The 14,688-nt window shown below is 51.3% G+C and overlaps 1 protein-coding gene across 28 annotated transcripts; it reads right to left on the bottom strand.

Moving 5' to 3' along the window:
- Positions 1-2,234: 2,234 nt before the first annotated feature.
- Positions 2,235-7,280, bottom strand: LOC123092052 (uncharacterized). Of its 28 annotated transcripts, none has more exons than XR_006444164.1 (6): positions 6,369-7,237; positions 5,198-5,337; positions 4,915-4,988; positions 3,681-3,736; positions 3,007-3,072; positions 2,235-2,773 (listed from the first exon to the last, which is right to left on the bottom strand). XR_006444164.1 is itself a non-coding variant. In XM_044513726.1 (6 exons), the coding sequence occupies exons 2-6, from the start codon at positions 6,443-6,445 to the stop codon at positions 2,748-2,750; spliced, it is 333 nt and encodes a 110-aa protein (XP_044369661.1). In that variant the 5' UTR covers positions 6,446-6,456; positions 6,541-7,257; the 3' UTR covers positions 2,235-2,747. The 28 variants fall into 28 exon arrangements, 7 of the variants coding, with proteins under 7 accessions (XP_044369661.1, XP_044369657.1, XP_044369658.1 ...); XR_006444145.1 differs by having other exon boundaries at positions 3,007-3,261; positions 4,955-4,988; positions 6,369-7,236; XM_044513726.1 differs by lacking the exon at positions 3,007-3,072 and having other exon boundaries at positions 4,955-4,988; positions 6,369-6,456; positions 6,541-7,257.
- Positions 7,281-14,688: the final 7,408 nt, after the last annotated feature.

The following is a 14,688-nucleotide window of genomic DNA, read 5'->3' on the forward strand; positions in this document are numbered from 1 at the left end:
TCAAAACACGTTGCCCTCAAGTTGCATGTGGAACTAGGTACTTTTGTGCTTCAATTGACCCAACCATCCATGGAACCATCAGCAGGACAGAATAAGCGATGGAAAACAGGCCCCATCAAGTACTTTCCTGCTAAGCTCTCAGGAGCCGCCGACAAGGAAGTTGTTGGGTACCCCAAGTTTGCATGGGAGCAGCAGCCTCCGGCAGGGCCCCAAGCCCTTGCCGTAGCAACAGCTGCCCCCGCGGCAGAAGACATGCCTTTAGTCCTTGTCGTTGAGCCTCAGGCTCCAGCATGGGAACATCACACTGTTCGTTTCCTCCAAACAAGGGAGCTCTCTGAGGAGCAGGAAGAAGCAGAAAAAGTAGCCCATCGGTCCAGCATGTACCAATTCATGGATGATGTCCTATATAGAAGGAGATCGAATGACATGAACTTGAAGTGTATTCCTCGAGAGGACGGACTGGACTGAAGCTGTTAGCAGAGATACATGGAGGCATATGTGGCTTGCACATAGGGTAAAGAGCCCTTGCCAGCAAAGCATTCCGGCAAGGTTTCTTCTGGCCCACCGCTCTCCAGGATGCAACTTCACTAGTAACCAAGTGTGAAGCGTGCCAGTTCCATTCAAAGAAGCTTCATCAACCAGCCCAGGCCCTTCAAACAATTCCTCTTTCCTAGTCATTTTCGGTCTAGGGGATCGACATACTGGGCCCCTTTCCCCGTGTTGTCGGGGGCTTTGAGTACTTGTACGTTGCGTTTGACAAGTTCACAAAGTGGCCAGAAGTGGAGCCAGTGAGAAAGGTGACATTGCAGTCAGCCGTCAAGTTCTTAAAGGGACTCGTTTGCCGTTTTGGTGTGCAAAACAAAGTTATCACGGACAACGGCACACAGTTCATGAGCCGCACCTTCATGCAGTATATCCAGGACCTTGGCAGCAAAGTTTGCTTTGCTTCTGTTGTTCATCCAAGAAGCAACGGACAGGCAGAAAGGGAAAATGCTGAAGTGTTGAGAGGCCTCAAAACAAGAACTTTCGACAGGCTACGCAAGTGTGGAAGGCGCTGGATTGATGAATTGCCAACGATTCTTTGGTCAATCAAAACGACACCTAATCGAGCCACTGGCCAGACACTCTTTGCCCTGGTATACGGGGCAAAAGCAGTTCTCCCCGTGGAACTCATATACGGGTCACCTTGAGTGATCTCTTATGATGAGCTTAAGCAAGAGTAGTTGCGCCAAGATGATGCAACGCTCCTTGAGGAAGATCGTCTTCAGCCTGCTGTGCGAGCCGCTCGCTACCAGCAAGCCTTGCGCCGCTACCATAGCCGCAAGGTTCATGCCTGAAGCCTTGAGGAAGGCAACCTTGTTCTTCGGCGTGTTCAGTCCACCAAGAATTCAAACAAGTTGACGCAAAAGTGGGATGGCCCCTATCGGGTAATACGAGTCACCAGTCCCGGCGCAGTCTGCCTGGAGACCGAAGATGGCATTCCGATGAGCAACTCCTGAAATATCAAACATCTTTTCAAGTTTTACCCATAAGGCGCGGTTGCCGAGAGCCCTGGCAACCCCCTTTTGTACTAGCCTTTCTGGCAAGCCATGTAACCCCATGTACAGAGCCAGGCGCAGACCCTGTGCATAGTCAGATAAATTTTAGTATGTATAGCTTCCTGATGATTTCCATGTTTTATATATAAGTACTAGTTGACCCGTTGCGCCAAATGGCGCAGAGACCCGTTAAAGACATGTTGTCGATGAAAATAATTTTATTCTTCAAGGACATATTCAATACTCGTAGTAGAAAGCCCATGTGTCAAACCATGCTATTTTGAAAATGTCTGTCACATTGCGAAATCCGAGTTTGTATAACCCATCGCCACAAAAAGAATTCTAAATGACCAGTTGCGTTAAATGGCACAAAGTCCCTTTTAAAACCATGCATGCAATGAAAATATTTGCATTTTTCCACTAATTTTATTTTTGAATAAGAGCAGAGTGTCAACCACCAAAGTGTTACAAATATTTGACTTCATCAGTAGAAGTAGGTTTTACCATTAGGAATTAGGGTACTAATATTTGATTGTAAGTTTGTATCATCTTGAAAAAGGGAATTCAGATGCATAGCAAAATGTTTTGCTTTGATCCTGAAATTTGTTACGACATTGAGCGTCATGGCAGACAGAAGAACTGAATACTTCAGATTTAGACAGTTGCACTCACAACAATGCAGACAAGAGGGAGAAATACAGCAAACCATTCTATGGAAATTTAAGTCTCTAAAGACAGTTCAGTATACACATGTCTGTTTGGTTTGTTTGATAATATATGGGCATGGTCTGTTCCCACATTTTGAAGGTGAGCTCACACAATGTTTGAAACATCCTTGATTCCGAGAAAAAAAATGCAGGGATGACACATCCGTTTCAAGAGAAAAAAATGTGAGCAATTATGATTCCTGATCTCACTGAGTTCGTGCAAGCTGTACAGAGAAACTCCACATAAAACTTGTAGTCGAGTAGTTGTAGTGCAACCTTCATTGTTTGGCCGACGGCTATAATATTATTATGAAAGACAATGATCACCCTACAAAATTATCTTTCCTGATTATTTGTCACAGTACTATAGCTAATCATCCTAAAAGTTCTTTTCAAAATTCAGGTTGACTCTCAAACATCCACAATGAAAACTCAGGTTGACATTGAAACTTGTACTCAATTTTCTTGCTTACAGCAGCAAGCATCAGGGGCATCATGAGATTCAATAAGAACAGCTTTGGCTTCGACCTATTTGATCAAACAGAGTAAATCATGTCACTACCAGGATCAGACTTCATGAGTTTATAATGGCATCCCACACTGTACTTTTCTGAATCATGTGTATGCAAGGAATCTCTTAAATGCTCTCCCTCCGATCCAAAATAAGTGTCGTGGTTTTTGAACTAAAACAACGACACTTAATTTTGATCGGAAGGAGTATAATACACAGGTCCAGAATAGGCTGATGCCACATTACTCACCCTCACTGCACACTGGACACCGGCTCATGTCTGAGTTATCCCATGATCTCATAGGTATGCAACAGTCTAGGCAGAAAATATAGTTTGAATTGGATGTCAGGGTGATGTAAAAAATGCAGACCGTTTTTGTATGTCTACAAAAATATGTTCAATTCATTTTTTTACTGAAACCTTGACTGAGCAAAGTGAAACAACATCATATAATGTGGTAGCCAAATCTACACAAGATGTAGCCTGCAGATATGGTACCATGAACTGCACAAACAAAACAGACTGAACGGTTCAAAAATTGCATCAAAACTGTTTCACAATTAACATATTCAGCAAAGGCTAAACATCCTTGACTTACAAACCAAAAAATGGAACAAAAATGCTGTGTTGCCTACACCTTTATCAACTAAACTGCTTACTCATTTGTTCACCACATAGAAGCAGGTAATAATCTCCTACAAGAGTACACCTTTATCAACTATCTCCTACTCATACATCAAGCTTTCAAAGTATATCTAATTTTCAGGTCTGGACAGATTCAACCAACTGAGAGCATATCACCCTTTTTGGTTCAAATTAAATGGCCCAATCTTCCATCACATTTACATCGGGCTTAGAGTTTAGAACAGACTTACAGTTGGATAATGCAATACAACGATACCTGTAGAATAATAGTGCAATACCTGTAGTTAAATCCATCAGTTTTGGCACATTCGTAGAAACACGTTTCTCTGCTGCTCTGCAATCATTTGTTAACACACATTTTGTCAGTATGAGCAACCAACATCAGCTAAAAGGAACCATACAAATGAAGGTACCACAACTCTCTAATGTAAACAGTTCATAGCAGAATACGCACAGCGCCATGAGCAGATGTTGAAAGCGCAAGATCTTATACAGAAGGTTTTAACCGTGTAATGTTGAAAAGAATAAGATATTAACAGTATGTTGTAGAAAGAACAATATGCCGCAGAATAATGCCGTAAACTTAAATACTAAACTTTTAAAAAAATCATTAGAAAGAACAGCACGCCGTAGAAAAATAATGCAATACATATAAACAACCTAGCCACTCCAACTTAAAAAGAATCAAGTTCCAACTGCACAACTCATATGACCATTACAGAACCACTTTTCAGTACCACCATTCTGGCCTTACCGTTACATGGCAACCAAACTAATCCTCATTTATTTTAGAAGAAACCAACTATTCTACTGATCCTTCGTAGGCACAACTCAATTAACCGGTTGATTAGCCAAGCATTTTGTGCCTGATGCAATCTTCAAGTATATACTGTAACCAACTTATTTGTTGATACTAAGAGATGTAAAAAGAAGCTAGAGTAGCCAAGGTTTAGATGTTGTACTAGTCAGCAAATCTGCACTGCTCTGCTTGGAAGAGCGTCAGATGGATCCAGCCATCATTGGCCAGAGACGCGCCAAAGTAGAACCTTACACATTACAACCCTTTTTCATCTCCTCTCACCTCCTCGGATATCAAAAATATTGCGTATTTAAATTTCTTCTTTAGCAATGTAAAGCATAAGGAAAGCTCGATGAGAATTTAATAACTTCCCAGAAATAAATAAGTGACAACTAAACGAGGCACATAGCCAAGGCAAAGACTTCATGATTTGTATGCCTTCTTTTCACTAACGGTGATGCTTACTTTAGTGTAGCCCGAGTGAAAAAGAAAATAAACTTGTGCCTTATCGATCAAAATGTCACTACCTAGACTAATGGTCCAAACAAAATCACCTCTATGGACAAAAGAACCAATGGATAATTGGCTGTAATGTGTATGATGAATCATGCATATCTGGCTCTATATTAGCATGTCAGGGAAAAAATCAAGAGATTAAGCCAATATATCAGGGGACAAGATGCATCTTTCACATCTCAGATAAAAAACATCACCAGTAAAATGTTTGTCGTTGGTTCAGTTTTCCTGACTTACCCAAGTGCTTGTATAGTTGAAAAATATATCATACCTGAATACAATGAAACAGCAAGAAGCAAACAGTAAGAAACTTGAAATGGTGTAGCAAGTACTACAGCAAACCGAATAGGAACAGACCAAATATAAACAAAGTGCCATGCCCTTTTCCTTATGGTGGTGTTCCTTAGTGTAACATACAAACCAACCACGTCACCTATTTTTGTGCTACATATAGACTGAAACCAAGCAAGATAATGTAACCTGACAAGAAGTATAGTATAGCCGATTTAGAAATTGAGAACTGGCCATTCCAAACAAAAACAACATTGCTGATGCTGCAAAAATGGATAATCCAGCTCCAAATAGTGATGCCTCCATCAATCAAATCCCTAGGAACTTTCCTGCAGATAGCAACACAAAAAAACAAATCTCAGAACACAGTACCACTCAGTAGAAATCCAAAAACTGCATTGGGCAATGCCATCAAAAAAGTCACCCCACCGACCATCATTACACCATACTGTAAATTTTGCATTTTCAGTGTTACGATCGCTCATATATATATCATCTACACTGCAGTTCTCCAGAAATAGACCGAGTTAACTATTCTGTTCTACAAAAATATCTAAATCACCACTGCCGAGTATCCACGCTCGAACTAAAACATCAATTCATATCTAAACCCCAAATAGAGATAGTAATCCGACGAAACCAAAACACCGCATTCACCAAATATGGAGATCTGAAGATCGGAAGGGAGGCGAATATTTCCTCTTAGGAGTTTCATACCTCTAGTTCTTCTGGTTCATAGATGTAATGTGACTTTCGGGATGTGAGAAATAAGGAATTAAAATGCATTATGTGCAAGGCAGTACAACTCCTCTCCTCTAATTATAATATGGATATACTGCATAACAAAGGAAACCTTATTTAGAGCTACAGCTAGGAAATTAAAACTCCAATTGACCACTGAACCTTACAACATAGGCCTTAAGTACAGGGAGACAGATAAATAATGGATCTATTAAGATGGTTCATGTACAATTAGTTGAATATATAGTAACATAAACGCCAAGTGCAACTGCGCAAGCTTTTATCTACCAATCACAAAAATACAAATGGAAACTAAATGATATTCAGAAAAAAATGAAGAGATCATGAAGGGGAGAAGTAGGAAGCTTGTTTGGTCTGAAATTTCGACATATCTAGAACATGACAGTACATAGTTTACAATGTTCATTTGAATAAAATCTGGCGCAACCTTATTCCAAAATAGAATAGGTCAAGAGGGGCATTTATCCTGCACCTTGCTATGGCATAAATGCTACAAAACTGAATAACAAAATTCAATGATGCGCTATCTCATGCATAAGCTTTGTCGGTGTCACTATGAAAAAACCTTATTTACAGTACAAGTATGTGTTTTATTCACCTTCGTTGCCATGGCTTGCTGCTCCAAGCCCGTGCAGCCCCCATATCCAAAACGGAGCAGCTCCCAAATCCTCCCATTTTTTACTGCTCTGTGTGTTTCTTCGTGTGAGGAAGGATAAGAAACAACATAGAGAGATACATACGAGAGAAGGGGAGAAAAGGGACGTGGTCACCTGTAGACTGTAGTCAAGCCGCCCTGGAAGCCAGGTCGCGCCCGACCTCACCGGTGCAGGCCGACACCGGCGGAGACCCTCTCCAGTTAGAAGCCACACACACATCAAGCAGGGCAGTAGGACCATGGAGAGCAGGGATTTGGAGGATGTTACCTTGTCAGGAAGGGATTCCTGGCGGCAACAGTGGAGCTGACTCGCGGCGGCGACGAAGGTGACTCGACGCGGTGGCCAGGGCGACTCCACGCAGCGGCTAGAGAATCCAGGTGCAGCGGCAGTGAGGCCAGGGCGCCCTCGATCCAATCCGTTGCCCTGCTCTTGTCAATCGAGCAAATAGGGTTAGGAGTGGGTTTCTGCTGTGCTCGGCTGAGCTCCGCCGCTGCGTATCCCCGACGTGTCAACGGCGTCCCTTACGGCGCATCGAGGGCGGCAGCGTTGTAGAGGAGGGAGAAGGGAGGAGACGAGGTGGAGGCGGCGCGGGCTCGAGGGCGGCGTCATGGGAGAGGAGGGAGCAGGGAGGAGACGAGGCAGAGGGGGCGCGAGCTTGACGAGAACTGCTGGCGGCTAGGGTTTTGACCCTTTTGCACGTTCCGTAGAGCGAGCGCAGCGCACGGGCGAATCCCGACCGCGACGAGAGGCGCAGCCAGGGCCACCGACGAATGGGACCAGAGAAACTTCTGTCCACCCATCAGCACTATAGGGCAGACGCGGGTGCATAAGCCGGCAACACACGCATCGGCCCATCCCTGCGCAACTGCTCCCCGTAACGCACGACACGGGCAGCGCGCGTTTGACCCACGATGCGATGCGGTAGCCAACGCTCACACGAAAAAGCCACAGCCATCAGACCGGCGTGTGGGACCAAGAAGGAGGTAGACCCACTTGCAGCTGCACCAACAGGCGAACGAGAGGGGCGAGCAGGAACCGGAAATGGCACAGCGCCCACGAGGCCACGACGTGCGCACGCGGCGCGGCAGGAGAGGCTGCCCGCGCACCCAAAAATGGGAAACCCAGCCAATCGGATCCCGCCCCGAGCCCACCGGTCATTCCCTGTCCACAATTCACCGCGCGGTCAAAATTGCACCAACGTTTTCCAGCCACGATCCAACGGCCAGCAGCGAAAAAAAGACTGCGTTGACCAAAATCGAACGGCTAACGAAGGCTCAAATCGGCGGAGCTTTCTCCATGCGAGTTGGCTAGCCTCTGTATTGTTTTAAATATGCATGCTTGTCCAGGATATTATACTGCCTCTGATTCCAGCAAATACTAATGGACCGTTAAGGTTCAAATGCTCCTATCCTCTCTTCTTTCTAGCAACAGTAAAGGCGCTCGGCCCCGCCATTCCTGTCATGGACTTGGCTTCGGCAAGAAGCTGAGAAGACTGCCCGGCACATTGTCCCCAGCAACCCAACTAGATAAAGTTCACCTCTTGTCCACCCATGTTCGTAACTTGTGACTTGTGCATTAGAAAACCCCGCCACTCATTTTAGATTTAGGTGCTCTCATCCTTGACCAGAACGTTGCTTAAGTCAGAATGGCCGCAGCAGCCTCTGTTGAAAGAGATTGGCAGGGGGCTGGTCCCTTTGTCTATAACCCGGCACGTGTGACTCTCCGGGTGGCACAGAGGGTGCCGACAAGATAGCTTGCCGGGAAGACTCGTTTATTTACATTAAAGAGGCATTTCGCCTATACATGGGCGTACACGTGCATGAGTTCCCGGCAAAGCTCGTCTTTTTCATTGATATGTTGATGCAAGTACAAATGCTACATAACATAAGAATGGGCTCGCGAGATTACATTATCTAGAAAATTAAGATTTGGCAAGTGCCAACAAATTAAAGAAGATAAGTGCCCCGTGATCCCCGTTTTTGCCCTTTTCCTCCCAGGTACGGCAAGTGCAGGCGGAGACAGGCATGGAGAACGCGTCGATGGAGAGCTTGGCGGGGTAGCACATCGACCACCGACACCAGAGCCAGCAGAATGCAACCCTCAGCCAGGCGTGTTGCCAGGGGAGGAGGCGGAGCAGATGATGGTGCTGCCACTGATGGTCAGCTGGAGTCAGAGTCGTCGTCCTCCCACCCGCTGTCGTTGTCGTCGCTAGCGCTAGCCTCCTCGTCATTGTCACTCGAGGAGGAGCTTTCGTCGTCCGTGGAACTCTCCATGCAGCACCCTAAGGCGGATTCCTGAGCTCTCGAAGACCTTGACGGAGAGCAGCCCGTTCTCCATTAACTTGAACTGGAGAATGTGCCCCTCCGACAAGCTGTGGGTGCATGCAAAAGTTTTCCACCCATGGTGAAGATACATGACGTGAGGGGCGGGGAAGTCAACGTCGACCCACATGCTTCCATTCCCGCAGCCCCTCATGTGCAACCTCAAAGCCTGCGGCGGATTCTGCTCCATCACCTGAGGCGGAGATGGCCACACACGCGCTTGTACAGCCTAATGAAGAACTGGCGGGGCTTACCTCCGATATGGCCGTCCATTGGAGAAGGGGCCGCCAGCGGAAGCACAGCCGGTGCACTGCCCCATCCTCCTCTCCCCCGGGCACCAGACCTCGGCCTCGTCCCCTTCCTCTCCCCCTCGTAGCGGGCTCCACCATTGGAGGCTCCGGAGGAGGACGAACGTACTGTCGAGCAGAAGCCCTCGTCGCCGCCGTCGAAGCACCAGCACGCCCTCTAACCATGGGAATGGAGGAAAGATGCTAAGAGGAAGGACGAGAAGAAGGCGATTACGGAAAAGCATTGTCCCTCTCCTTTTTTATAGAAGGGCAGGGCCGAGGCATGGCCTCCCAGCACAAGGTGCGGCCGCCCCGCTCGACCAATGCGGCCTCCTGAAGCGTAGGGAATCAGGACCGACTAGCTGCCCCAATCAGCGACGACAGGTTTCCTGCCTTGGCGTTAATAACCATGCCCTCCGCATCCATCGCCTGCCCTTCCTAAGGCATGGAGGACACGTGGCGAGCGAGTTGGAGGCATAAGGACAAGTGGGGCGACCGTTTTCCACCCCGTAATCGTGGGGTGCGGCGCCATGCAGGCCACGACCCAAGTCCACTTAGAAACGAGTAGCGGCCCTACGAATTCCTCTTTTTTATGAGGGAAGTGTGGCCGCCTCTTTACTATCCACTGCGAGATGACGCAAGCATGCTGCGACCATCCCACACATGACCCCCACGTCACGCCCTCAACGCGGATCACGGGGAAGTGCAACTAACGAGAAGATCGTGGAACTTAAGTCTCTGCCACGCGTGCCCGCGCACTGCTTTGGGCCTGGCCCAACTACGCCTTGAGCTTATGTGTGGCCCAGGCCTGGGGGCTCCTGTCGGTGTACAAAAGTATGGGCACTTTTTGTACCCCTTACTTGTGCACGGGCAGTCGTAGCCACGCCTGCAGCAGGGCCTGGCAGGGCAACAGAAGACAAAACCCGAAACTACCAAGATAGATACTCAATACAGTGAACAAAGAGCAGAGGACGAGCTGGACCTCCCCTGGCAACATCCTTGCCAGGGCGGCCTGTGAGGCACCAGCAAGGCCATCACCCTTGAGGACTGAGAGCTTTGACACCATCAACAACGTCAAGGCCAAGGCTCAGGGGGTGCGTGCAAAGTAGCATGCAGATCTTTGTGAAGATTGATAGCATGCAGGTCCATGTGGGATAGAAGACGAAGACCAACAGCAAGACCCTTGTCGGGGACGACCGCGAGGCCCCCGGAAAGCCTTGTCGGGTAGAATTACGGGGCCGCTGCCAGGCCTACAGCCGACAAAGTTTTTGCCACCTCACCACCACTCCAGTGTGACGACAAGCTTGCCAACTAAGCAGCCACCTGCGTGGCGGCATGCAGATATTCGTGGAGGCTCTACCACTGCGCCAACATAGCAGTTAGCTAGCCAGTGTGGCACTGCATGCCTCATCAGCTTGGACACGTGTGTCGGATGTTGGGTTCCGGCAGACCCTTGAGGTTCAAACACTGGGGTGCGCACGAAGATCTCTCCCCTACCGATCTACGCTCGATCGCCTTGTGAGATCTAGGCTAGAAATGATGAACAGCGCAAGGGACACGAGATTTATATTGGTTCGGGCCACCGTTGTGGTGTAATACCCTACTCCAATGTGTGGTGTGGTGGATTGCCTTAGGGGCTGATGATGAACAGTACAAAGGGAGAACAGCCTCGCGAGAGGTGTTCTTGAGCTGGTGCGATGAACTGCTTGGGTGAGTTCAATCGCCTCTCTCTCTCTAGGCTTTCCAAGGTCTGGATCCGCTGCCTCTCTACTGTGGTGGCTAGCTCTATTTATAAAGACCCTGGGCCTCTTCCCAAATATTGAGCGGGAAGGGCGCCAACAACGGCCATTTTGAAGGGGAACATATAGTACAAGTTATCCTGACTAAAGTTGGTCTTCGGCTGCCAAAAGCACTGGTGATGACGCCGTTCTGGGCTCCACGGTGACCTCCATCCTGCCGCTCCGCTGGCCTTGGTCTCATTGCACTGAAATGGCAACCTTTGCCTGATGCCTCGGTACTCCACGTCTGTGCTTGCCCCCTTTGCACCAAAGAGGGAACAAGGACACTGCGCAGGCCGGCGCCCGCCTGGTCTCGATCATCACGACTTGCATCACGAGCACCTCGCGAGGTACCCTGCCTTGATCTCTCTGCCTCCTCGTGATCCTGCCTGGCGAGGCCGTCCCTGAGGAAGCCTTGCATCGTTCGCCCCACGAGGCTTGGCCCCTCGCGTGGGTCTTGGGTTTTGTGCTGATGAAGACGGGTCATACTGGGCCACTACTTGAGCCACGCTGCGGGCCGCAGGCAGGCAAGTCTGGGGACCCCCGTTCCTAGAACGCCGACAGTAGCCCCCGGGCCCAAGGTGCGCTTGGACTTGGCTTAGCGGAGAAGTGAAGGGGCAAGTACGGAGCACCGCAGGCCCCATCAGCCTACGGCCTTGGGCGCCGCATGGTGGTTGATTGGACGTGGGCATCTCCGCTTCCCCACGCTGCCTCATTATGCGCTTGGCTAGGCGGCCACGAGATTTGCACACAGTTATCTTCCCTTCGCAGCCTGCGCACTTCATGCTCCTCTTTCCTCCTCGAGCCTCTGCTTTCGCCTCCAATCCACTACGAGCTCTTCCCCCGTCCCATTGCCATGGCGCCAACAAAAAGGATAAGGGGAAGAAGCCCGCGCCCTCGACTAGCACATCCCCGGTGGTTGCTCCCGCTGTGGGCAAATCGCTCATACTCAACCTGGAGGCCCTGGAGAAGGTCTGCTTTGTGCTTGCCTCCAGCTTCAATGAGTGCGGGAAGACGATGGTCTGGCCCGCGTCTCACGCTTACTTCGACAGGGTCGTCGCGGAGGTCCGATTCTTCGCATACGCCTTGTGGGAAGGCCTGGTTCCCCCTTTTCCGCCTTCTTCAATGCAGTGCTTTCCCATTATCAGATCCACATGATGCATCTTGGTCCCCAATCCATTGCTCTGCTTGTAGTCTTCGCCTTCGTCTATGAGGCCATGGTGGGGATTCCTCCTTCTGTTGCCCTTCTGCGCCACTTCTTCTCGCTTCGGTTGGCCGATCCTTCCCGGTGTTCGGGGTGCGTGAGCTTCCAGGCCGTGCCGGAGATGGACGCCTCGGGGATTGATTTCAGCCTCCCACCTTCTGCGAGCGGGTTCCGGGAGCGGTGGCTGTACGTGGATGTTGGGGTGCCCAGCCTCCTGCTCGAGCACTCGATGTTGCCTGCTAATCCCAACCCTGGTTGGGATTACAAAGAACTCACTAGCCCCCAACTTGCCTTCGTCCGGAATCGCTTCGAGAGGTTGAGGGAGCTCGAGGTGATGGCGCCCAAGGTGGTAAAGGAGTTCCTCTGGCGCCGCATCGCTCCTCTCCAACGCCATTCCCACCCAATGTGGACTTACATTGGTCGCCATGACCGTATGAGGCTCCAGGAAGGGGATCTTGCACCGGAGACGTTGAAGAAGGTGTTGATGGTCCTGACGGGCGACCCCTCTCCTGGCAGTGCTGGCCATGGGGGCGCCCTGCTATATCTTCGCAGAAACAGGGCCGACTTCGCGAGGCAGATGCCTCATTTCGACGAATGGGGGCTGCACCCAGCCAACCTTGTGGGACCTCGCGAGAATCCGGTTGCTGTGGTCCTTCCCCCAGCTGTCCACGCCGACCTCGCCTCAGGAGTCGTTGCAGGGAGGCAAGGATTGGCGGTAGCCGAGGGGCCTGACGTCGAGGTGCTGATGTCGCGTGGGGCTCCCGAGGCGTCATCCTCCGGAGCTGATGGTACCCCTCGTGAGATGGTGGCTGACGAGGGAACGCGGCCTTCCGCTCCTGAGGCTAAAGCCCCCGAGACCCTGTTAGGCCACCAAGAGGTGGTGTCCAATTGCTCCCCTCTGGCTGGTGCTCCTGGTGCAGGCCGGCCTGACACTTCGGCTCCTATGCCGCGCGCCGGCCCTCACGTCGCGAGCTTGGGCCGGTTCCGCGTAGATTTCGAGGCCCTTCGCAAGAGGAAGGAGGCTTCCGGTGGTGATGAGCGTCCGCACCGCCCATTGAAGCACAGGAAGTACTTTGCCATGGACGAGTAAGTCTCTGCTTTTCATGGTTCCTTGTCTGCCCCCCTTTTGCTGATCGTGGCCTTTCAGGATTCCTTCCGACGAGCCCGCGGAGCCAGCTGAAGAGCCACTCCCTCAGGCTCCTCCTCCGTCACCAACCTCAACTGCCTCGGGTTCACGCGCCGCCTTGCGTGCAAGTTCGGCTGGAGAGGCAGGCCGTCTTGTGGCACGTCTTGATCCTGTCGTCGCGCCGCTCTTCCCTCACGAGCCCTCCCCGGGCACATCTAGCTTTCCCAGAGCTCCTTCATTGATCATCGGCGGCGAGTGGCTGAAGCCGATCTTCGGGTCCCTAGCGGGAGGTGGGTCGACGCCAGGCTGGGTCTCTCGCGGTGCCCGCCTGGTGATCGCAGGGGCACCAGCCCCCAGCCCCCTGCCGAGAGGGGGCGAATAGCCCTGAGGCCCTCCACCGGCATCGACGGCGGAGGATGGTGTTGATTACGTGCTTGGGAGTGCGCGGGAGCGCAGAGTTCTCCGCCAAGAGTTCCTCCCAAGGGCAGTCGATGCAGTGGGTCAGCTCGGCGTAGAGCTGGCGGCGGAAGGCGCGCGTCTTGAAGCTGAAGGCTTGAGGCTGGTCGAGGAGCGGCGCAAGCTGAAGGCGGCTGCGGGTCTCGCGCACCACCAGCGTGACCTCGAGAATGCCAAGGCTGAAGTGTCCTTGGCGGCCTCCCGGGAGGCCTGTTCCCGGGCCCTCGAAGAAGCCCAGGAGGCTGGCAAGCGATGCTAAGCTACGGAGGAGCGCGCGTGGGAGCTCCAGGACTGGTGCAACTCCCTGGAGCAGCAGGTGGAGCTGCGCCGATCCGCCCTCGCACTGCTGAAGGGAGGGCCCGTTGAAGTGGAAGAACTCCATAGGCGTGAGGAAGCGCTGACGCTGGAGACTGCCGAGCGCAACCTCGATCTGGAACGGTTGGAGATGCGGGAGCGTCGGGTTGACCAGGCGGAGGACGACGTCGGCGCGCGGGAGGCCCGGATCTAGGAGGAGATCGACCATCACGTGGCGGAGGCTCGCGCCGGTCTTGAGCGCGAGTATGAAGAATGGCTGGAGTTGATCAGGGCTGAGGCCACGGGCAGGACTGCTGCCCCAGGACCAGGTTGACTGAAGCCACACAACGAGCTAAGGCCACCGCTGCCGCACTAAGCTCGACGCGGGCCGAGCTGGCCTCCTCCCGTGCCGAGCTGCTTCTTCTTCCACGGCGGGTTGATGATGCTGAGGCTGTCGCGGAGTGGAATGCGAACGAGATCTACCAGCGGCATACGTTGGAGCACATGCGCAGCCCCATGCTCCGGACGCTTAGGGAAAGGGCCAACACGGCCTTGGGCAACATCTGTGAGGCTGCCGCCGAGGAGCCGCACGTGACCAACTACGCCGGCAACCTCTAGTTCTTCACTGACATGGTGACGCATCTGGAGAACCGCTCTGAGAGGTCTCGCCAGCTTGTGGAGGAACGGAGCCGCGGCCTGCTTGCACGGGCATTTTCCCGCGTCTTCAGCCATCTTCAGAACCTCGATCCCCTCTTCGACTTTGACGCCGCCATCACCCCAGTGCCTGAGGCCGTGC

Source organism: Triticum aestivum, chromosome 4B (genome assembly GCF_018294505.1).
Source record: "Triticum aestivum cultivar Chinese Spring chromosome 4B, IWGSC CS RefSeq v2.1, whole genome shotgun sequence".
NCBI lineage: Eukaryota > Viridiplantae > Streptophyta > Magnoliopsida > Poales > Poaceae > Triticum > Triticum aestivum.

Bases quoted from the DNA above. Each gene is read 5' to 3' on its own strand.
- LOC123092052 (XM_044513722.1), bottom strand. From the start codon at position 6,445: ATGGGAGGATTTGGGAGCTGCTCCGTTTTGGATATGGGGGCTGCACGG. The intron at 5,338-6,368 runs GTGAATAAAACA...TGCTATCTGCAG, and splicing joins AGCAAGCCATGGCAACGAAG to GAAAGTTCCTAGGGATTTGA. The intron at 3,737-4,954 runs GTAAGTCAGGAA...AAATGATTGCAG, and splicing joins TCAACTATACAAGCACTTGG to AGCAGCAGAGAAACGTGTTT.